Raw genomic sequence first — 21,769 nt, forward strand, 5'->3', positions numbered from 1 at the left:
GGAGGTATAACATTTGCTGTTGAATAAAACAAATAAATATGGAATACATAAATAGGTATATAATAAATGTTTATTTAAATAAATATGTAAAGAAAGGAAATGGTGAGGGATCCCCCATAAATGTGATCAGTGATATCAGTCACAGTGGTCAGAATCGAAAGATGGCATTTCGGCTGGTACCTGAAAGTTGAAAGGTACAAGGTCAGATTGGTAAAGTAGGCAATTGCCCATCCTCACAGTCTAGCAAGCAACGTGGAGGCACCATGAGCTCATAAAATATCTTTTGCCTTGCTTTAAATGTTGGCTTGCAAAGAATTTAAATAACTTTAAGTTAGGTAAAGGGGGAGTTAGCTGGGAAGAGAGTATGCCTCTTTAAACACTACAAGAGGTAAGACAGTTCATAAAAATGTGCTTCCATACAATATTGTACTCCAGTAGCGGCCTCATCTCTTCTCCAGTGTCACAACCTCTCCCACGAAGGAGCTACTCCACAGAATTCTACTACTCTTTGAAGTCTCTAAACAGCCAGTAGGAGTTTTGTACTCATTCAGATTATTTATAACAATCTGACCGCGACCTGATAAACACCAGTCTTGGACTCTAGGGGGCAGATAATGTTACTTACCCATCGGGTCCCCCTTGCATATGAACTAGATTTGCAGAATTATTTTGCTCTTCTGTGGCAATCCCAAAGCATCCATATAGGGATGACAGTCAAGCTCTTGGGAGCTCTGTTCTCACATGATGCATGTAATTAATTCATATAAACAAAGTCTTTCTCTTTTAAAAGGTTTTGCACCCAATCTTAATCAACATAAATGTGTTTCTTATATGATGAGGACTGCTTTGAATGACCCTACCCCAGAAACGCTACTTCTACAGCACCATTGGGATGTGAGCCTCAGTCTCTCCATGTCGTATGTTGATTTAACTTTTTCCCAAGACTCTTGAAAACCTATGCATTTACTTCCTTTTCTACACACCCAACTGTAATGTAATTTAAAACATTAATCAAATGTCTTCCATCAGAAGTGGTTCTGGAATTCTAAGACTATGAAGGGCCGATTTTATTCTTTAATATCTAGGAAAAGAATATTGTGGCACAGTAAAACAGTGGACAAAATATAGAGGGACAAAATATCGAATAGTAAATGCACAGAGGGATGTATACATTTGCCATTATTAACGCCACATAAATGAAGATATATGTGTATGTTTTTTTTGGTACACAGATGTGGAATTAGGTACAGAAAATCTATGCAAATACCTTTTGACATTTTGTCTCTCGACTTTTTGTCAATGATATTAATGCCTCACAATATTCATGTTCAGAGACACATTTGGAAGGCCAAATTATTGAACACAGTGAAAATGATGCAACATAATGTAGTGCATTCTGTGATAATACTATTTTGCTGTTTCATCACATATTAATGCTGTTCTCACAAGACGTTCTGCCTCTCCAGTACCAATATAACACTTGGGTGAAACAATCAGGTGAGTAGTTAACGTTTGCCACCGCGCAGCACCATGTGTTATATTTGATCCTTCTAAACCAGCCAAACATTTATTTGTGGAAAACTGCAAAGTGTGTATCATAGGATGGATTATTTGGCAAGTAAAGCAAACCCTAATTAGATGGGAGAAACCCCTGGATACCCTCATGGGTGACAAGCACTGCTTTAAAAATCCACCTTACATTTACATTCCATTCCAGAGACCACATTGATTAGTAACGGTTAGTTGTGTGATTCTTTCAATTGGATAGTACTCACACTCTCTCTCACATTGACAGAAAAAAGCATCAAAATCTTACCTCGCCCTCTGTAGATAGTATGAACTCGCACAACCTGAGAGTGCTGTTCATCATTTTGATCATGTTCTCAAGCTGATAGATAGAGAGAATGGAAACAAGAAGGCTATTTAGACTTGTAAAACTGTTGATATATTTCTCTCTAAAATGGCAAAACTGGTTGATCCTAGGTAATACGATAGGATAGTATTTATAAAGTGCACTTATACCAGCTGGTGTCAAGGCGCTAAGTGAACAGGGAGAAGTGACAGCAACAACAACCTGCTAGGAGGCAAATAACCAGGGGCCAGATGTACGACCGGGGCATTTAGCGACTTGCAAATTACGCTCAATTTCGAGTCGCAATTTGCGAGTCGCTAAATGCCATGTACAACAGTGTCAGAGACACTGTTTGTGATTCCCAATGGGGTTGCACAATACATGCCTCATCAGTATTCATGAGGCACTCGCAGTTTGCGACCCCAGTAAGAATGGCTGGCCTTCAAAGGTATTGCGACTTGCTCGACTTAGAAGACCTCCATGTCTGGGACTGCTTTTCAATAAAGCAGTTTTTTTTTAATCCAGCCCCTTTTCCTTTTCCTTAAAGGAAAACTGGATGTGTTTACAAATTAACGTTTTTGTTTTCCCCTGCATTTGCAAAGTGGAAGGGTCCCCTGGGAACACCTTCTCATTTGAGAGTGCATTATCACCCTCTTGAAGAGGGCGGTAAATTGAGAGTGTTTTGTGACTGCAATTGCAATCGCAAAACATCCTTACATAGGGTAGCAAATCGCAATTAGGAAGGGACACCCTCGGAATGCCCCATCCTAATTGTGAGTTGCAAATCCTATTTATCAAATTGCAAATAAATTGCTACCTGCTAAATAGGGTTTTACATGGCCCTATTCGATTTTGCATGTGCAAACAGGTCGCTAACCCATTTGTGCATGCAAAAATGGGTCATGCATCTGGTCCCAGGTCTTCAAGAGCTTCCTAAAGACCGGAAGGGAGTCTGACTTGGATATCAGAAGGGGCAAAGATTTCCAGAGTTTTACGGCTGCCACAGAAACGGAGCGGCAACCCCACTTGCACCTGCGAAATCTGGGAGTGACCAATTTTTTAAGAGAAGATTTTTTTATTCTTTGCTCAAAGCCAATGCCAGCTGTTTCCTTTGTCTAGTTTAGAAGTGAGGCAAAATTTGATCCTAGAGTGAAATGGAATTTTTGAGCCCATAAGTTCTTGCTTGTCCACAAGTAGGATCAACCCAGTGTATTGTTTTCTCATCTCTCACAGAAGAGGTTAGTCTAGTAGTCAAGACAATTGTTTTAATTAATCCCTGTTACCAGCAGGAGATAGATTCCAACTCTGTCTGTTTACTCTATGCACTAAAACCGTCTTTGAAATTAAGAAATCAGCTCTAGCTTTCTAAGGGTACCAGTGGCTGAGAGACGGATTGAGTTGCTACACCATTCACTCCTTGCTAGTATCGTAAATAATTCCTTTGTTTCTGAGAATGGAGTGCATTTTCCACAGGCAGTTATTCCTGTGATATCTTGCAGATTTACTTTGATTTGTGAAGATGGAATGGAAGAAACAGAGTCCGAGAGAGGAGGCACATAAACATGATGTTATGGTATTTTAAAGAAGACTCACATGTTTCTCAGCTGCTAAGGTGGGGATGTTGAAGGCATCTCTGTGTTCCGGTGGTGTTACTTCTTCAAGTAGTTTATATGGATACTGAAAATATAATAAAAAAGATCAGCATTACCAAGACCATTGTCAACAAAGGTGGACTGTTATGAGTTTCCAGAGATGGAAGTCATGAAACGCTGCACACCTCAAACAACTAAAAATGGAGAAAAAAAATTGTACAAGTAACTGCATACTATGCTTGCTTCCTATTTTGGCATTTCACATCCATAGCACCTTGTGTTCATCACCTTTTAAAGTAGAAGATATGTGTGAGTGAAATGTTTCTATTTATGAGTAATAGATCAAAGATGCAGAAATAGTGAATAATGGTGAGCTGGCAGTGTACAAGTGTACTGCTACTAGAAGTGCTCACTCTGCTCTTTACTCAAGAAATCTTATATGACTCCTAAACAATACATTTTCTACCTTTTTCTACCTTATTGATGAATACCATCCCGGCTCCAAAGGGATCATCTACCATTGACATATCACTCTCCTCCATTACATTGTAAAGAGCATCAGGGAAGAAATTACTGGGGGGGGGGTGGCCAAGCACCCTAGGATTGTGGACACATTTTTAACAAACTGGTGTCTGCTCTGAGAATCGTGCTGAATCCGACCCTTAGGCGACCTTTTTTCGGTTGCAAGCACCTGAACAATGGCCCTCATATTCACCCCCTTTGGCCCATCCAGGGAGCCCGGGATGAGAGAGATCATTTTGGTGATCGACAACATGGGTGTGCGTATGGCCTGCCGAGAGATGGCCTGCCGGTGGCAAACTCCACCTGGAGCTGTGAACCCACCATGGCAAACCCCCTTTTGCATCGATTCCTGGGATGAGCGAGGGAGAGAAGACAGCTGATTAGCCGGGGTGTGGGACAAAGCTGTTTTCACTTCCAAGCGGTAGCTCGTAATAGCAGAACGGGTACCTTAAAGTGGAGGAGATGGGCTGGGCGCTATAAGTAGCCAGGACTGCAACTGCATCCTGGAAGAGCTGACTATGGGGCAACCTTTTCTCTGAGGCAAAAATCCATGAGACGGCCTCCGCGCTTTTCCCCTTCAGCTTACCCAAGCCGGGGACAAGAGAAACGCATTAGGCAAACAACGCCCTGCCGTGAGACTGGCATGACGCTAACGGACACAACCTGGAGCTGCAATCCCACAGCAGCGACCCACGTTTACCTCAGCATTCACTCTTGGGGCACAGCGAGTCAGAAGAAACAGTCAAATGGAGAAGAGAGGTAGGGACCCCCTTTCACCTTTAGGCAGCCACATGGGCTTGTGACAGCCCAGCCAAATTGGCGGACAAGGGTAGATGAGACAGACTGAGCAACATGAGAATCCAGGACTACGATTGCAGCCTGGGTGGGTGGAAACCCGCACATGACGTCTCACCCCAAAGGTAGGAGATGGGCACACAGCTTCCCCCTCAGGAGGTGACCCCCCAGGAGCCCAGAGATCCTGGGAGACTACTACAGCAAACACTGGGCTTGGACGGTCAAACAAGTACAGCAATACTCCACCTCACTGTGGTGTCTCAAGAGGATAGAGGGCGTGGCCCCTGTCCTGGACCAGCGTAGGCAGATGTTCCCTGTATCAGGTGTAGGGGGTGACCCTCCTCTGCCCTTATGGCTGGTGGGCCTCCCAGAGGGCATGTAAAACCAGCACCCAGAGAAATTCCTCATGGAATACTTCAGACCCTGGATCCTGGATTGTGAGTTTTCCCCCTACTTTGTTCTGGAAAGGGCACACAGGGTGGTTGCCCTAAGGCCTCCGCCGGGGGGGACCCACTAGAGCCATTGTCATCAGGGTATTGAACTTTGTGAACTGATAATATATCCTGTGGCAGGTACGCCAACATCTAGACATCCATTGCACCAACTCCAGGGTTATACTCTTCCCTTATTATACAACTAAAGTGCAGCTCCTTTGTAAATCTTTCTTAGAGATTAAGTAGAAAGTCAGGGCTGTGGACATTCAATATATGCTGATATAACCTGCCAAATTGAAATTAATGTCACAGTGGAGAACCATTTTCTTTGAGAGCCCGGAAGAGGCCTGGGAGTGAGCAGTGGAGAGGAAATAACTGCCCATATAAACAAAGGAGCCAATGACATCTCGGGAGACTGTAGGGGGTCAACCATCCCACTCTAAGAAGAAGTGTAGCAGACTGATAGGAGGGCAACTCTGGTCACAACCAGAGGACAGACGTAGAGCATCCTCCTCAGACAGGAGAATTTTGGTACCCTTCCTTCCTTTCCTCCATGTATAGCTACAAATGTTGTCTCATTCACTTATGGAGAAGAGACACATTGCCTCCAGATAGAGGGGCTTGCTTGGAGCGAAGCTACACAAAACTATGGTGATTACTTTCTGCCGACTTCATCCCTCCCACCCCTTCACACCCCACCGCTGTTACCTGTGCCAGCCGCGCCTGAAGTTGCGTACTATAGGGCTGATTTCGGTTGCAACACTATGCCTCACGCAAGACACATTACACGGCCACGGACCCTAGTCAAACGGGCTCAACGACTCGCCAAGACCTCTGACAACAAAACCATCCACTAAAAGCTGTTGTCTTGCAATGTCAGTGGGTTGCTGGATAAAATAAAATGCACAACAATTCTCAATAGGTCCACAAGCTGACCCTGGTGGTTCTATTGTTGCAAGAGACATATTTGCTTGGGAGTAGGGGTTCCTTTTTGGTACAGCATGGCTTTAACTGCGTATATCATGCAGGGTTTACTAGGTGCTCAACAAGAGTTACCTTTCCCCTGATGGTCACGCATGCTATCTGAGACACCATGGATAGATATGTGGTGGTTACTCAATTCCTGAATGGCATCCTATGGATGGTAGTGTCTGTGTATATTTCACCGAACCTGCAGGCGACCACAATGAAAGATCTGATGACAGTTATCACCACAGTCTCGGAGTGGGACCTTATTGTAGCAGGCCACTTCAATAATGTCATGCACCCACAACTTGATGTGAAAAGAGAGGCTCAACCCTGGTGCCATGGTTGGAGTCCCTGGTGCTTTGCAATCAATGGAAAGCAAAGAACTAGTCAGTATGTATTATTTTCACTGCTGGACTCCGATTTCTCAGAAGGGTACCATTGGACCACTGACCGATTTAACTAATTGGGGATGCCTAGGTCTAATACGCACTGAAACCTTCAGGTTGGGTGACTGAAGTATGTTAGATTTTTGGAACACATGAAGGTAAAGATATAACTTTACCTCAGAACAAACTCCACAACAGATGTCTCCCCAATCACATTGTGGGAGGGAAGGAAAGCAGTTCTTCAGGGGAATACAATAGCAGACCCTGCATGGGCAGCAGTGTCCGATTCTCAAAAACAGCGAGAATATGGGAACATTGCTACACAGGTATGCAACCAACTCTGGCAGACAGGTTTGTCCCATAGACACGGGGCCCGACGGTGAGGTGACAAATGTTGCTGAGGCAATCGGCAATGACTGCACACATTACTATGAGAAACTTTACCAATCAAACACGTCGGGCACGTGGAGCAACAACACCCCATAGCTGCGGACCTGATCATGCTGCAGGACTTGGATGCACCTCTGTCGAAGGAGGAATTATTTTCAGCCTTGCAGGAGATGCATTCTGAGAAGGTGCCCGGTTCAAGTGCAGAAAAGGTTACACCAACACTACTCTCTCACTTCTTTACAATGGTCGAAGCTGCAGGTACAGCTATGATAATTCTCTATCATATATAGGGGGCCTCAGTTGTAGTTTTCTCCAAACCATATAGGCCACCTACAGACTGTGCATTTTACAGCCTGATTCCCCTAAGTAATATTTAAACCAAAATATTTGCAAAGGCCGTAGCACCAGGGTACTGAAACAGGTGAGATTCCTAGTGATGCAACTGGACTTAGAGAAGGCCTTCGACTCAATTGAATGACCTTTCCTCCACGCATCATGGAAAAGATTAATTTTGGCCCTAAAGTCCTTCAGTCTGTAAAGATGTTATACACAGTGCCATGTGATAGGGTCAGAGTGAACACCATTTACTCACAACAGTTCCAGCTAGGCAGAGGCCACTGGCAGGGCCACCTGCTGTCTACTCTCCTGTTCGCTCTTGTGATTGAAACACTGGCCAAATAGATCGGGGGATGCGCAGGTTTGGGGCTTGAGGTGGGGTGTAGAATTAGGGTACTGCATCTCTTTGTATGTGGTATGATGTCCTCCTTTATATTCAGCACCTAAACCAACTGATCCTACAGCTGATTTGCATTCTAGAAATCTACAAAGAAGAAACAGGCCTGAGAGTGAACTGGGGGAAATCAGTCATAATCCCTGTGGTGCCATTCCTCCAGAGTTACTTCCAGGTGATCTGGAGCATTTAAATAGTTGGTGTTTGACCTGTCAGCCCGAGGGTGGTCTTCCCCAATCTTTTTGCCTCCACATTTGGCTGAATCTATTGTTGGTCCTAAGACTCTGAGCGCTTTACCACTCTGAATCAGTGCTAAAGAGCATGTGCTTCTTCCTTAAACATGTGTATAATTAGTGTATACTTAATTGACCTGTTTATTTAACTTGTAAGTCCCTTGTAAGGTGGTATATCATATACCCAGGGCCTGTAAATGTAGTGCTACTAGTGGGCTGCAGCTCTGATCGTGCCACCAACAGAAGAAGCCTTTCAAACCTCTCTCAGGCCTGCAACTGCAGTGCCTGTGTTTGCAGTTTAATGCTACTTTGATTTGGCATTTAGAACTACTTACTAAGCCTTAAACTCCCCCTTTATTACTTATAAGTCACCCCTAAGGTAGGCCCTATGTAGCCCTAAGGGCACAGTGTATGCAAGTAAAACGTAGGACATGTACTTTTCTGTTTTGCGTGTCCTGATAGTGACAAACAGCATATTTCACTTTTCACTACAATGAGGTTTTTTCGTGTTTCGTATGTTTGGAATGGTAGTGATAAATCCTACTTACTGGTGAAGTTGAATTTAACATTGCTATTTTAGAAATGCCGCTATGCTTTAAGAAAGTATGCAAAAGAAACAATTGCTGGACAGAATGCTGGACAATGCAAACATTCACCCCCGGTCACAAGGATCTGGGTTTAATCTATCATTCTTTTGCTTACCACACCACCCCAGTTTGGACCCAGCCATATGCAAATCAGTCTTGACCCTGTTCCTTATGGGAGCAGTCCAGCCTGAACTGCCAAGCCAGGTTCAAGACTGATTTGCATGTAGCTGGGTCTGAACTGAAGTGGCGAAGTGAGCTAAAGAATGATGATGCATTCATCCCAATCTGTGACAGGGGGTGAGTGTCTGAAAAGTGTCAGCGCTCCGTACATCATTTCCTTGTGTTTGCTTTGTTCACAATAAGAAAGTAGACATTTATCTGCACATACTGTGTTGTGTGCCTGACAGCCCATCTCCAATAATTGGAGTAAGTGACAGCTACACTTTTTGCATTCCCTCTTGACAGCCACAACCCAGAAAAGATAGGTGTGTCTGAGTAGCCATCAACATGCATTTGTATTCTGATGGCCTTACCTGGGCAGAGTGCAACAGAGGGTCTAACACTTTACTTGAATAGGCAGTGGCCTGTCCCCACACAAAGGACTGATTATCCCCTATAGATAGCCTGGAGGACAGGACTGGGCTGAAAGAGGAAGCTGTGCACTTCAGAGAGCTGCTTTGAATTCACCAACCAGCATCAAAGGCACTTTTGGCTATAAGTCTGGGTCTCTGACCAACACGCCCCACTCAAAATCAGGCACTTCTGGATCTTGAACTGAATCTATGTCAGAAGGACTGCTGTTCTGCTTAAATGACTTATCTTTGGCTTGCAGGCTTGGAAGGCCTGCTTTTCTCTGGTGTTTCTCTGCTGTCTGCTTTTCTCTGACTGCCCTGAAGGAGAGCTGGGCTCTGCCTATCCTCCAAGTGATCTCCAAGGGCTTGTTGGCTGGCCTCCTATTGCATGAGACTGAGGGACATTAAAGTCTCTATCCCTGCTCCAGTACCTGAACTCACTGGAAGTGGCCCAGACACTTGCAGCATGGAATTTGATGAATTGTATGTCTGTGTTTAACAGAACTGGCGCATCAACCAGTTGCAGGAGTAAAATGGGCACAGCGCATCAGAACTAGCGCTTTGCCCTCAGAGATCGATACATTAGACTGCGTATCGCCTCGGCGGCAGCTTGGTAAGATCGATGCATCCCCTCGACTGTGAAGCAGAATCCGATGTGGCACATCACTCAACACATCTACCACCCATTTTCAGAACTGACGTATCGCCTTCACTACGTGGAGCAGATCAACACATCTCACTGTTTGAGACCAGGAAAGGTACTTTTTTCACTTCTTCCTGCCGGGGTTCTGTAGCTGGCCTGCGCTTCCACGCGTTTGGCCTGAACTTTGACCCGATACAGCGCAACCTGAAGTAACCTTTTTAGAGCTGCTTGCTTCTAGGTGCTTTAATGCATTTAAAAATGTTATATATCTCAACTTCTATACATTGGATTTTTGTCATTTTAGGCTTGTTTTGGTTATAATATAATTATCTATCATTTTCTAAACCTGTCTAGAGTCTTGTTGTGGTGTATTCATTGTGTTACTGTGCATGTGTGTGTGTTGCACACATACTTTGCACATTGTCTCTTTGGATACCCCTGAGTGTTCTGTGCCAAGCTGAGCACAGGTTATCTTTTAGTGTGTATCTTGCTTATCCTGACCAGGATTATGGCTTCTGCTTGGACAGGGTGCGTACCTGTGCCAACCAGAAAGCCAATTTCAAACACTGAGGCATGCTCTTATCAAGAGACCCAGAGGAACGCTGGGGCAGGAATATAACCCCTTTGACATGCAAAATTAAGGGACATATGGCAAGATGGAACTCTCTTCCCCTGATCATGATGGGGTCTATAGCCCTCTTCAAAATTGTGGCCTGGTCACAGCTGTTGTATGTTTTGCAACACTACCCCCACAAAATCCCTAGCCTTTTGTTTACAACCCTAGAGGCCAACTTCAATAGCAACAAGTAGCGAGGATCGTTGCTGTGAATCTCCCATAAGAACTGCATACAATCCCCTTATGATGGTGGACTAGGGGCAGTAGACATCAGACTGTATTACTTTACTGGGCTGCCCAGCTGGTTGTGGTTATTGATTGGATCTTTGGTGCACGGGGACCCACTACGAGACGCACATGGACTTTACCAGGCAAGCACCAGGGTTTTGGCTGTATGGGGAGTCCCTCCTACCCACTCCCCCGGCCATTCCAGCCATTCCAGTGATTAGCTGGAAAGAGGCATTGCAATGGATATGAAAGGGAAGGGTGCCCACTAGGAAGAAGCCATTGTGGAAGGGTACATGGCTATGGAAAACAGTAGGGCTCAAGTACACTGAAATAAGTTGGGGATCTCAAAATTGGGAGACGTCTGGCAGACACACCATATGATGTTCTCTGACCATCTCAAAGCTGAATGCCATTTACACAGAACTTATTCCCGGGTTGGGACAGGTAAGGGGACAAAAATTGATGGTTGGGATCAGTTGTTTTTTGGCTAAACATCACATAGCGGGCCATTGAGGATCCGGGGGGCCCTCCCAATCTCAAAGTGGCTAAGAGGGATGGATTTCTTCTTTCCAGCTGAGGAAGCAGTGAATAGGTCCAGAGGGGGACCACAAAAGTATGATAACATCTGGGGACAGTTAAAAAGCGCTTCACAAAATACCCAGAGCGGCCCACCCATAGGAAGTTGTTGGGGGAAAAGCACACAGTTGACTGGGGCACAGACCCATCTATAGTGCACCGGACTGGTTGCAGTGGACTTGACTGTGGTCTACTTCATGGTATTTTGGAACTAAATGGGATATTAAGAAAGGGGAGAATCAGGTGGATGGCGAAGCAGTGTCACAGTATTGTGATCTTAAAATTGTTGAAAACTAAGTAAAATAATTTTTTTAAAGAAATAAATTACTATCCAGCTACAGGAAATACAACAAGAATTATCTCTTGTGCAATAGCTACTCTCGAATCAGAGTGAAATGCAGCAATGAATCTCCACCAATCTGTTCACATCACAGTCAAAGCTGACCCTGCTGATGTGCCATCTGAATTTCTTCACAACTTTTGGTATTATTGACCCAAGTCCTACAAACTAGCATGGGATTTTCAGGGGGAAGAAATCCCTCAATATGGTTGGCTGTATGTCTGCCAGGTCAGTAGAGTACATGCCACCACTGTCCTGTCCAAACGGAGTACACTATTTGATGGTCTGGCCCATCCATCAACACTACAATATTTATGAAGTTCAGATTATAGAAATATCTATGCATACATACATGCAATATCAGTGTAGAGTGTTAGGTTACCTAGGAAGAGGTGGAACTGCTGTTGTGACTGATGTATTCTAAGAGAATCAAATTACATGTTTCTAGATTGACAACTATTGGTTAAAGTAGGCACCTCACTTCAGCCTTTGTAGGTGCTGTTGTATTTCTCTAAACTCTTCATCTAGTCTGAGCCTTTCATTGTCTTGCTTTATTAGCCACTGATCATCTACATTATCCCTTTCATAACCCTCAGCCAATGCACAGAGACCTTCACAGTTATTGGATTGCATAATTTAACAAGCATTTGCAATACATTAGGACTCAGATTTTTGATATTTAGAGCAATTGACGTACATGACAATGCCTTTTACCTGTATATTTTGGTTTGGAGTGAAGTGGATGTATGTGGTGTAGAGTGGAAATATGTGGGTTGTATTGGACATTGTTAGTTTTGAAATTGTGTTGTGTATTTGTGAAAGGGAATGTTGTGGCATAGTGAACAGATAGGGATGAGAGCTGCACAGAATAGATAGAAAAGAAGATCGAGAGGAATAGGTAGTTTGTGCAGGAAGTGGTGATTGATATTGAGATAGGGTAGCAAAAAGAAGGGGACAGCAGGCCATAGATGCATACAGTGGGGCCACATGTGTAAGCAGAAGACACCCAAAGAAGAGGAGGAGAGGATGGGTTTGAGGGATTGAAATTTTGAAAAGGCACGAGAAAGAAACTGTGCTTCAAGACCTGAAGAGAACCATATGAGAGAGGCGGTAAGAGTGTGTGAGGGAGCGAGAGAGAGGGGTGAGAGAGAATACAAGTGAGAGAGAGAGAGAGAAAAAGGCATGAGTGGAAGGGGCACCCATGGGGGAGAAGCGGACCAGTGCAGAGCGTGAGGAGGTACAGGAAGGTAGCGTGTGTGAGCAGGCAGTATAGAGAGGAGACAGTGTATGTGAGGGAGGGATGAGAGGGCAGTGGTATTGCGAGATGAGAGAGGCTGTGGGTATGTGGAAGAGAGATGACAGGTTTGGTGGTAGTGCAAATGTTGGATTGAAATTGTTTGTTGTGAAATTGTGTGGCGTAGTGGGAAGTTGTGTAGTGGAAATATGTGGCATGGTGTGCTGTGGAATTATGCGGATAGAATTTAAGAGTGACAAAGGTTTCAGCAAATGGGAAGCCCATGGGCAGGCTGAAGCCTATGTAGTGGATGCAGTATTTCTTGGTTTGAGACAGCTCATGTGTGCTGTCTAGAGCCAAGACCTAAAAACATGACTTAATCTAACTGTGTAATTTACCATCAGAGAGATACCTGAATAGCGGTGCAAGGCTTTGCCTGTACCAATGCATATATGTTTTCTTCGCATTCTCAGAGTGAGGCATAGAGCAAGATAGACTGACCAAGCAGACACTGTGGTTTATGAGTAAGTGGGAGCAGTATGCCTGACAACAAAAATGACTGCGTGTGTTTTGGCCACGGTATAGGGGTAGTGGACAAATTTGTAGATGCAGACATAAATGTGCAATATGGCATCCTGTCCTTGGGGGTATGCACACAAAGTAGCACACATGTGTACAAAGGTAATCCTAGGAAAATCACATGTACATGCAAATATGGTGTAATCCAATATAATAAAAGAAACATATGTAACAGGTTTCTTCAAATTAGATGAGTGTAAAATGACTCCAATGGTTCTCAAAATGTTCATAGTGTAGTACTTTACAATCTGCCACTCTTTTCGATCACATACCAACCTTTCGACCCACAGTTACGTTCTGAGAAAAGTAGGCGTTGTTCCTATTTTATTGAAGAGGTGGCACACGGATTGAGAGGTTGCTTCAGTGCGGCCCACACTGCAGTGAAAGGCGCCTCCTGCAGAGAGCCCAGGTAGGCAGTGGCAAGGGACACATAAGCTTTTGCATTTTCAAATCCACTGGAGTGTGAGAGGGTACCTAGCCCCAGGAGTTAGAAAGAGAGAGCAATAATAAGGGCACGTTATACAAATGAAAAAGCCCAATAGGGACCCATCTCAGCACCTGTTTTTTAGTACTGCTGGTGCACCGTCAAGACCCAGCCCACTTAAAGCCCTGGGACTACGTGATATTTATTTGTGCCTACCCACTGGATGCCAGTGCACCCATTCCCCTGAGCTGCATACTCCTCAGCATACGCTCCCTGCACAGACATGCAGTAGAAATCTGGGACTTACTCAGCGGAACCTAGGCACCGCTACTACACCTACAACCAGCCTACCATCACCGCATGGACCCCTGTCACCACAGAAGACACAGCTAAAACCATGAGAAGCATACACTCAGGAGCCCCCACTGACCCCAGCCCGACGTACATCTACCACAGAGCCACCTCTCCTATAGCACCCTCAAAACAGGCATGTTTCCCGGTGATTGGAAACACGCTGATGTCAAGATCCTCCTCAAGAAGCCCTCCGCAGAGCTGACAACCTCCAGAACTATAGATCCATCGTTCTCCTCCCCTTTGCAGCCAAAGTCACCGAGAAGATCGTCAACAACCAGCTCACAAACTTATAGAATCCAACTCAATCCTCTACACTTCCCAATTTGTATTACGTAGTAACCTTAGCACTGAGACTGCCCTTATAGCCACCGCGGGCAACATCCGCACCCTCCTCGACCAGGGACACATGACTGCCCTCATCCTATTAGATCTATCAGCAGCCTTCGACACCGTCTCCCACTGTGCATTAACCGCCAGTCTCTGCGACGCCGGAATTCAGGGGAATGGATCCGTTCCTTTCTCACCTCTCTCCTCCCCTTCACAGCCAAAGTCAAACAGAAGATCGTCAACAACCAGCTCACGAACTTTATTGAATCCAACTCGATCCTCTACACTTCCTAATCTGTATTCCGTAGCAACCTCCGCATGAGACTACCCAACTAGCCGCCACGGGCGACATCCTCACCCTCCTTGACCAAGGACACATGGCTGCCCTCATCCCACTAGACCTATCAGCAGCCTTCGACACCGTCTCCCACCGTGCACTAACCGCCAGACTCTGCGACGCCGGCATTCAGGGGAATGGATCCATTCCTTTCTCACCGGCCGAACTCAAATAATCAGACTCCCGCCCTTCCTCTCTGAACCAACAGAGATCAGCTGCGGAGTACCCCAAGGATCCTCTATCAGCCCCACGCTCCTCAACATCTGCATGGTCCTTCTTGCCACCATTGTGAGAAAACACAGACTTAGGATAGTATTCCACGCTTCCGACACCCAGCTCATTTTCTCATTCACGAACCAGGTACACGAACTGCAAATCCTATGCCTAACGATAACACTATCCTCATCAATTGCCCATTACTCTTATGCAATGTAACCCAAACACAAAACCCCTAACACTAGCAGCATAATTTACACCTACATTCCATAAACCTAAACCTAGTTCAATCCTGCAAAGTATCCTTAACCTTAAGAAAATCATTTACCAATACCCTGTATCAAACCCATACTTCATCTCTAGCCATAAAGGTATCCCTAAGACTAACATTAAACAAAAACTGTTCCATAATTGCCACAATATACACAACCTGGAGTCTATCACTGCACCTAACTTTAATGTGTCCCATTACTCCTACTGTAGCTCTTATTCACACACACACACACACTCTCTGGTATTAACACTACAGTCAACACTAAGGGGAGCGCCCTAAGTGTTGACTGTAGTGTTTACACTACAGTCAACACTGAGGTAAGCACAAATTGTACCATGATACAGAGGAGCAAACTTATCTGGGTCATGATGCAGTGTCTGGCCATACCCTTTTCCCTGCCAGACTGTTTTAAATGGCCTCCTCTACAATTTATCACATGTTCCTAATGTTCCTTTTTGTAAATTTTGCATTCCAGCCCATTTATTACACTTCATCCGGCCTGAGCTGGAAAGAACGACTCAAAATGGAGAGTAATGCCACAGCTGGAGAGTACGGCCCCAGCCGGAGAGTAAGGCCTGGGTGTGTAGAGTTTGGCACAGAGGCGAAGATTCCGGCCCGACTGCAAACGTATAGATACGACTCATAAATGACCTCTTTGAATACCAAAAGTCATAAATAACTTCTGTGAATACCAGAAGTTGTAAAGTTAGACTTTTGTCTCAGATTGCCTTTGCTATTCGGCCCCAGGATGTCCTGAATGTTGCACAACACACCAGGGCCAGTGAAGGTTGCCTCCTGGCTTAAGCCAGTCAATATTTCAACTGGAGTTATGAACAGAGCCCTTCCCCTTTCCTCAATGTAACTGTATTGTGTATCCTGTGGATACAGAGCCCAGCCTTTAGCCAGGCCTGGTGTTTGATCCTGAGTACTCCGCCACCTCGGAGTGCAGGGACCGGTCTTAGACCCTGTCTTGTATTGATTCCTAAATGCGAGTCGCCTTGGAGGGCAGCCTTTCCCTTTGTGCTCTATCACTTCTGAAGTCATGGGTAATGCAAAGGAGGAAGTAAAGGTTGAATGTTCTTGTTGTTTATAGTGAATTTAAGACATTGTTGCATTTGGTATCATAAGCCCATTCAAAATAAATATTTAAATTTCTTTTGTTTTCGGTATTGTAGACCACCTACGCCTTTAGACATATTTTTGCTTTTCTTTCTTGTAAACTGTTATCTAATTGCAAATTACACTTTTATAGATGTGAATCGCCACTGCTGAGGAAAGTTGGAAATATGAGACAAAAAGAGATGCATGGTTCTTACCAGGTCAATAGCAAAAAGATAGCCTTTGTACTCTTCAATAACCCGACGGCTTTCGAATGGATGAGTCTTGGCACATGTTTGAAATCCAATTATTATATCCTGCAAAGAGTGAAAGACAACTCACAGCATTAGGGAAACATTAACCAAACACAGGCATTTAGGAATAGAGATTCCATATTCGAAAGAAATTATAATGATACGGTTCTTGATTGGACCTTCAGTGTTTACAACTGGCAATTACAAATGGTTCTCCACTAGTAAAGCAAATATATTCAGTTTCCAGAAAGCATGATTTAAGGATACCCCCTATACAACTATGCTGGAGTGTCCTTACCATGCTACTGAAGAAACATCTATGGACAATAAGATGAGAGTTCAGTCACTATTTGTGTTCTGTAACTTAGTTCTTTCTGGTTTTCACCTAAAGAAACTGCAAGGACTTTTTAGTACACAAGCATTTGGGAAGAAGGAGTGCACTTTCTTTAGAAGGAATGCTTATCCTCTCTTCCTCAAGGGTACTGTGCAGGGATTATACCAGATTCTGCTCTGTCCTTCATTCTTTGAGAAATCGCCCCCCTCTGACAACAGGTAGAAACAGACAGCTCTGTTATCTATTTGGGCCTTTCTGAAAGCTTCACAAAGCTTTAGATCGTCATCCCATTTATCTGCTACATTGATTAAGCTTGATTTATATAAATAATTCACTTGTGTCCATCAAGACGGATCACCTAAAGAGGCAAAAATAATCCCTGATGAAATGCAGCAGTAGTAACCCGAACAAAGGCGCTACACTTCTAGTTTCAGCTAGCTTATTCTTCACCCACTCTGTGGAGGGGTCCACTCTGATATGATTTGGCTATCCATGGGGTAGATATCACACTTTTGGGTGACAGGATGAGCTAAGTGAGGAAGGTGTTTCCTGTTATCATTAATTTACCATCAAGCTCCTTTAATGAAGTTACAATCCAGAACAATATAACCCAGATGTTCTTCAGTTCCTTAAGACTCCATGTGCTTGTTCTGGTCATACAGGGTCACATTTTACCTAAGGGGAATAGAAATACACTTGATACTTACTGCATGGTGAGGAGTTGTAATAAACTTAGTAGAATTGAACATCTTTCGAAGGTAACGTAAGATCAGCTCAGTATCATCGCATGCGGCGAGGCACTTCCCGAGGCACCGGAAAATAAAACCCTAATATAGGAGTAAATTAAAGACAGTCTGAGTTAAGAATGAAAAGAAACTCCTGCCCACTCTATGAGAGTAATACTTATAGAGGAGTATTCATCTTTGATTCACTCTACACATGTCTTCAACTCACACTATGAAACAACTCTTAATGAGTTGAGTGAAATGTTTGTTATGTTATGTCATGTTATATCTTCTGGACATTGTAGAGATTTGGATATGGCCATGAATATGACTCAAAACAATGAAGAGGGAGGACTGGGAGCCAGTAAAGGTCCAGTACCTATGCTCCGAAACTGCTAATCCAAAAGGCAGTGAAGGTACTGTTCCTTTCAGAAAGCAAAGAAAAAGAAAGGCTGACAAAGAAGGGAGAATCCCTTTGATTATATTTTGGTGCCATCACACATCCATGAAGATGTACTATATCATCATAGGACGTGCTCCTCATAGGGCTGGTGCTGCAGTGCCCCACGAAGGGTCGCTTTAGCAAAGACCTTTTTAGGTTTGCTATCTGATGACATGTGCCAGTGTGATGGCATTTTGAATGTGTGGGGTGGAGTGAATGGGTATAGTGAAATGAAGGGAGACTAAAACAGTCTAAGAGATACCACGCAGGACTTTAATGTGATGGTTCCCTCTGCAAGATTGAAAAACGTAATTTGGTAAGGGCTACTATAGGGACGTGATGTATCCAAGTAGCCTAAATCTGTGTGGTCAGGTCAACATGTGTCACGCATGATGGTCCAAAAAGGATCCAAAGTGCTTCTTCAGAACCTAAAAGGGGGGGTAACCCTACCCCACACCTAAGACGTAATATGCAGTGTAGGTATTGCCCTAGAAAACAACTTCTTGTTCAAAATTTTTAAAATTGATCATCCAACCTAGAAACTAAATTAGAAAATAAAGAAGACACACTGTAAACAAATTTGTTTCATGTATGGCAAGTAACTCATGTAGTCCTGTTAAACTTTTCAGAAGGGAGCAATGGTGTATTTTCTGCCTCTCCATGAACAGCAAAGGTCTGAATGATGAAATCCCTTGGTGCAAGGTGTAATTCCCATGTCAGACTCCTGCTAAATCAGATACTCCCTTACAATGGATTTATTGACATGCCGTCATACAGGGGATCTGATCTACCATTTCACCATTGAGACCATGTAACATACCTGCTTTAGAGTCTCATATACCACAAAAAGCAGTGCTTATGATAAGCCTTTTGCGACTTGCCATGGGTATCTTCTTCATTACTACAAATGTTTCTGTGGAAACAATGAGGTGGTACCCTTCATAAGAAAACATTTAACTGTGTTAGTCTACTGTTTTAGATGCCGTTTTACTAATATAATTGATGACTTTGGGCCAGCCCACATTTAACCGCACCACAGACTCCAGGATGGCCACCACTGAAGGATGATACTTCTGTTACACCAGCACATGAGGGTCTCACTCCTATGACTTCTAGCACACCCCTACTCTTCTCTCTTATCCTCATTAGCCATTTGCCCAACAGTGCTCTCCAAGCATGCAAATCCATTGGCAGTAGACCAGTTAGCCGCCCTTGTTACTTATTAAATGTGACCGCCCATATTTACAACATGAACATAGACGCCAATATGCCTAGAATAATCCATGAGGGATGGCAAGCACTTATGTGCACCTGACTTGCTTCCCGTCACTATATATGCGTGAGCACTTAGGTGCCCCATACATTTCTCTTACCATCACCTTCCATTAAGAAAACCTTCAACTGTCTTAGTTTACTGCTTAGATGCCACCTTTCAAAAACCATGGTTGACTTTGGGTCGGCCAGCATTTCAGCACTACACACTCTGAGATGGCCGCCAATGAGGGATGATACCTCTGTTACACCAGCACGTGAGGGGCTTGCTCCTACTGGCTCAAGGTTACCCCTCCTCTCCTCATTGGCCATTTGGTCATCACTTCTTCCCGCAAATGCACACACCACACCTGTAAAAATCACTCCAATTACCTGCACCTTAAAGCAGAGGAGAATAGACTCTTGTGCTTTTGAACTATGGGGCATAATACATTGTATCAAAGTGTAAGACCCTGCACTCACACCTGAAGACAACCAATCACTCATGAAGCGATGTGTAACACCACCAGAGATTGGTTTTATGTTGTCTGTTCCACGTATGTCCACTTGCTTTATCTGTTATATTGTAAGTACAAGTGTGTTTTTCACATTTTTCACATTGTGGTGACTGATCAGCACCAATATTAGCATGAACATTTGTACCTTTGGAGACAATGTGATACAGTGAGCTGGAAAAGCGATTCCAGTGAATCATTGGACCATATATACAAAACATTTGCTTACTGTGTGTTTTTTTTTATATTCTCATTTATTTTCTAGATTGGATGATCAATTTTTAACTTGTTGAACCGGGTATTTTCTTTTGAGGGAATACCTATACTGGATGTCACGCCTTAGGTGTGGGAAAGGGTTATCCACCCGTTTTTTAGGTACTGAAGAAGCATTGTGGATCCTTTTTAGGCCATTGGGCGTGAAACATAGCGACCTGCCCACACTTTAGGCTACTTGGGTACATCACCCTACTAAATTATGTTTTTTAATCCTTGCAAGGGACCCATCACATTAAGGTCCAGTTTGGTATCTCTTAGATAGTTTTAGTCTCCCTTCCCTTCACTTTAGACTTTCACTCCACCCCCACATTCAAAATGCCCTCACACAGACACTTTTCATCAGACAGCAAAAATAAAAAGATCCCCGCTAAAGCGACTCTTTGTGGGGCCCATAGAGCATTACAGTGATGGCCTTACAAGGAGCACGCCCACTATGAAGCATGACATCCTCATTGATGTGTGAGGGCACCAAGAAATAATCCTTAGGGTTCCCCCTTCTTGTCTGCCTTTCTTTCATCCTTGCTTTTCAATAGGAACAATAGCTCCACTGATTTTTGCATGAATATGACCTTACATCCACTGAATGGGGAGTGGCTCTAATGAATAATACCTATTGGCTAAAGAAGATCCATTAGGGCAAGGAGTATAGCCCTGGTATGTGGTGTCTCCTAACGAGCCAGGTGGAGAGGAATTACCTCATGGTGTTTATCTCCATCTGACTCTAAGAAGGTTGGCTTTTCCAGGGAGTTGGAGAACCATACCTGATTTTCCCGACTGACTAATTCCAGTGCTGTGCACCCATAGTATACAAGTGTAGTTTACCAATCACAGTGCGATTGGAATACAAAGTTATATCCTTCTCTGACTTTGTATTAAACTGCCTTTCCAAATGACCCTTGAGAGCACTAACCTCCTCATTCTCATGATGGGCAAAACTGTCAATTTGTGCGGTGAGTTCTTCCATAAAAAAGGCATGCCATTTTCTGTATGGTGCTTGCTTCAGGATAGTCCCCAGGAACTAAAAAGAAAACAGTGAGAGACTTTAATGCAGTAATATAAACATTAATGCAGTATCCACAGCTGATGTTTGCAGTGACTTTGAGAAGATATGGGAAAACAAACTTCAGCTGACAACAACCTCAGTAATGATGAAATAATGTGTGGACAGAAGAACCAGAGAACACATAGAGCAGCACGTAAATAGTGTGGTGTGAAATCAGTGGTCAGAAGAAATAGGATGCCTTTACAGTGGCAGTGATTTATACAGAAACATACGCACCAAAAGCATGCTGCCTGCAAATTATTGTGAAAAGAGTTACAGTGCAGCCATCCAGACAGAAAACACATGGGGATTTCGCAGCTATATCATATACTTAGGAGCAGAATGCAAGCCTCTAGGGGCTGATTTACAAGCCCCTTGAGCCACTTTTAACATGGGAAAAGTGGGAAAAGTGACGAAAAAGGGGCGGACAGGGTTGTAAATCTGCTCCATATACCCTTAGATCACCAGAGTTAGGGCTGAATGAAAATGTAGTGTTAATAAGGGTGAAGACTGAACACAAGGAAAAGAAAATTACCTCACAGGAGCACAATAAAAGCAAAGTGAAGTGTGATGACCTGGCAAAGAATACACTGTTACAAAGGAACCAAGTAGGAGTGCGATA

At 43.9% G+C, this 21,769-nt stretch overlaps 1 protein-coding gene across 1 annotated transcript in view; it reads right to left on the reverse strand.

Annotated features, from left to right (window-relative positions):
* Positions 1-135: 135 nt before the first annotated feature.
* Positions 136-21,769, reverse strand: part of LOC147749172 (maestro heat-like repeat-containing protein family member 1) — a 41,359-nt gene continuing 19,725 nt past the window's right edge. The window contains exons 9-14 of the mRNA XM_086936538.1: positions 21,016-21,123; positions 17,604-17,723; positions 16,527-16,625; positions 3,446-3,529; positions 1,817-1,888; positions 136-180 (exon numbers count right to left, since the gene is read on the reverse strand). Coding sequence (XP_086792664.1) covers positions 136-180; positions 1,817-1,888; positions 3,446-3,529; positions 16,527-16,625; positions 17,604-17,723; positions 21,016-21,123 — 528 coding nt within the window. The remainder of the gene's footprint in view (positions 181-1,816; positions 1,889-3,445; positions 3,530-16,526; positions 16,626-17,603; positions 17,724-21,015; positions 21,124-21,769) is intronic.

Source organism: Lissotriton vulgaris, chromosome 1_1 (assembly GCF_964263255.1).
Source record: "Lissotriton vulgaris chromosome 1_1, aLisVul1.2, whole genome shotgun sequence".
Taxonomy (NCBI): Eukaryota; Metazoa; Chordata; class Amphibia; order Caudata; family Salamandridae; genus Lissotriton; species Lissotriton vulgaris.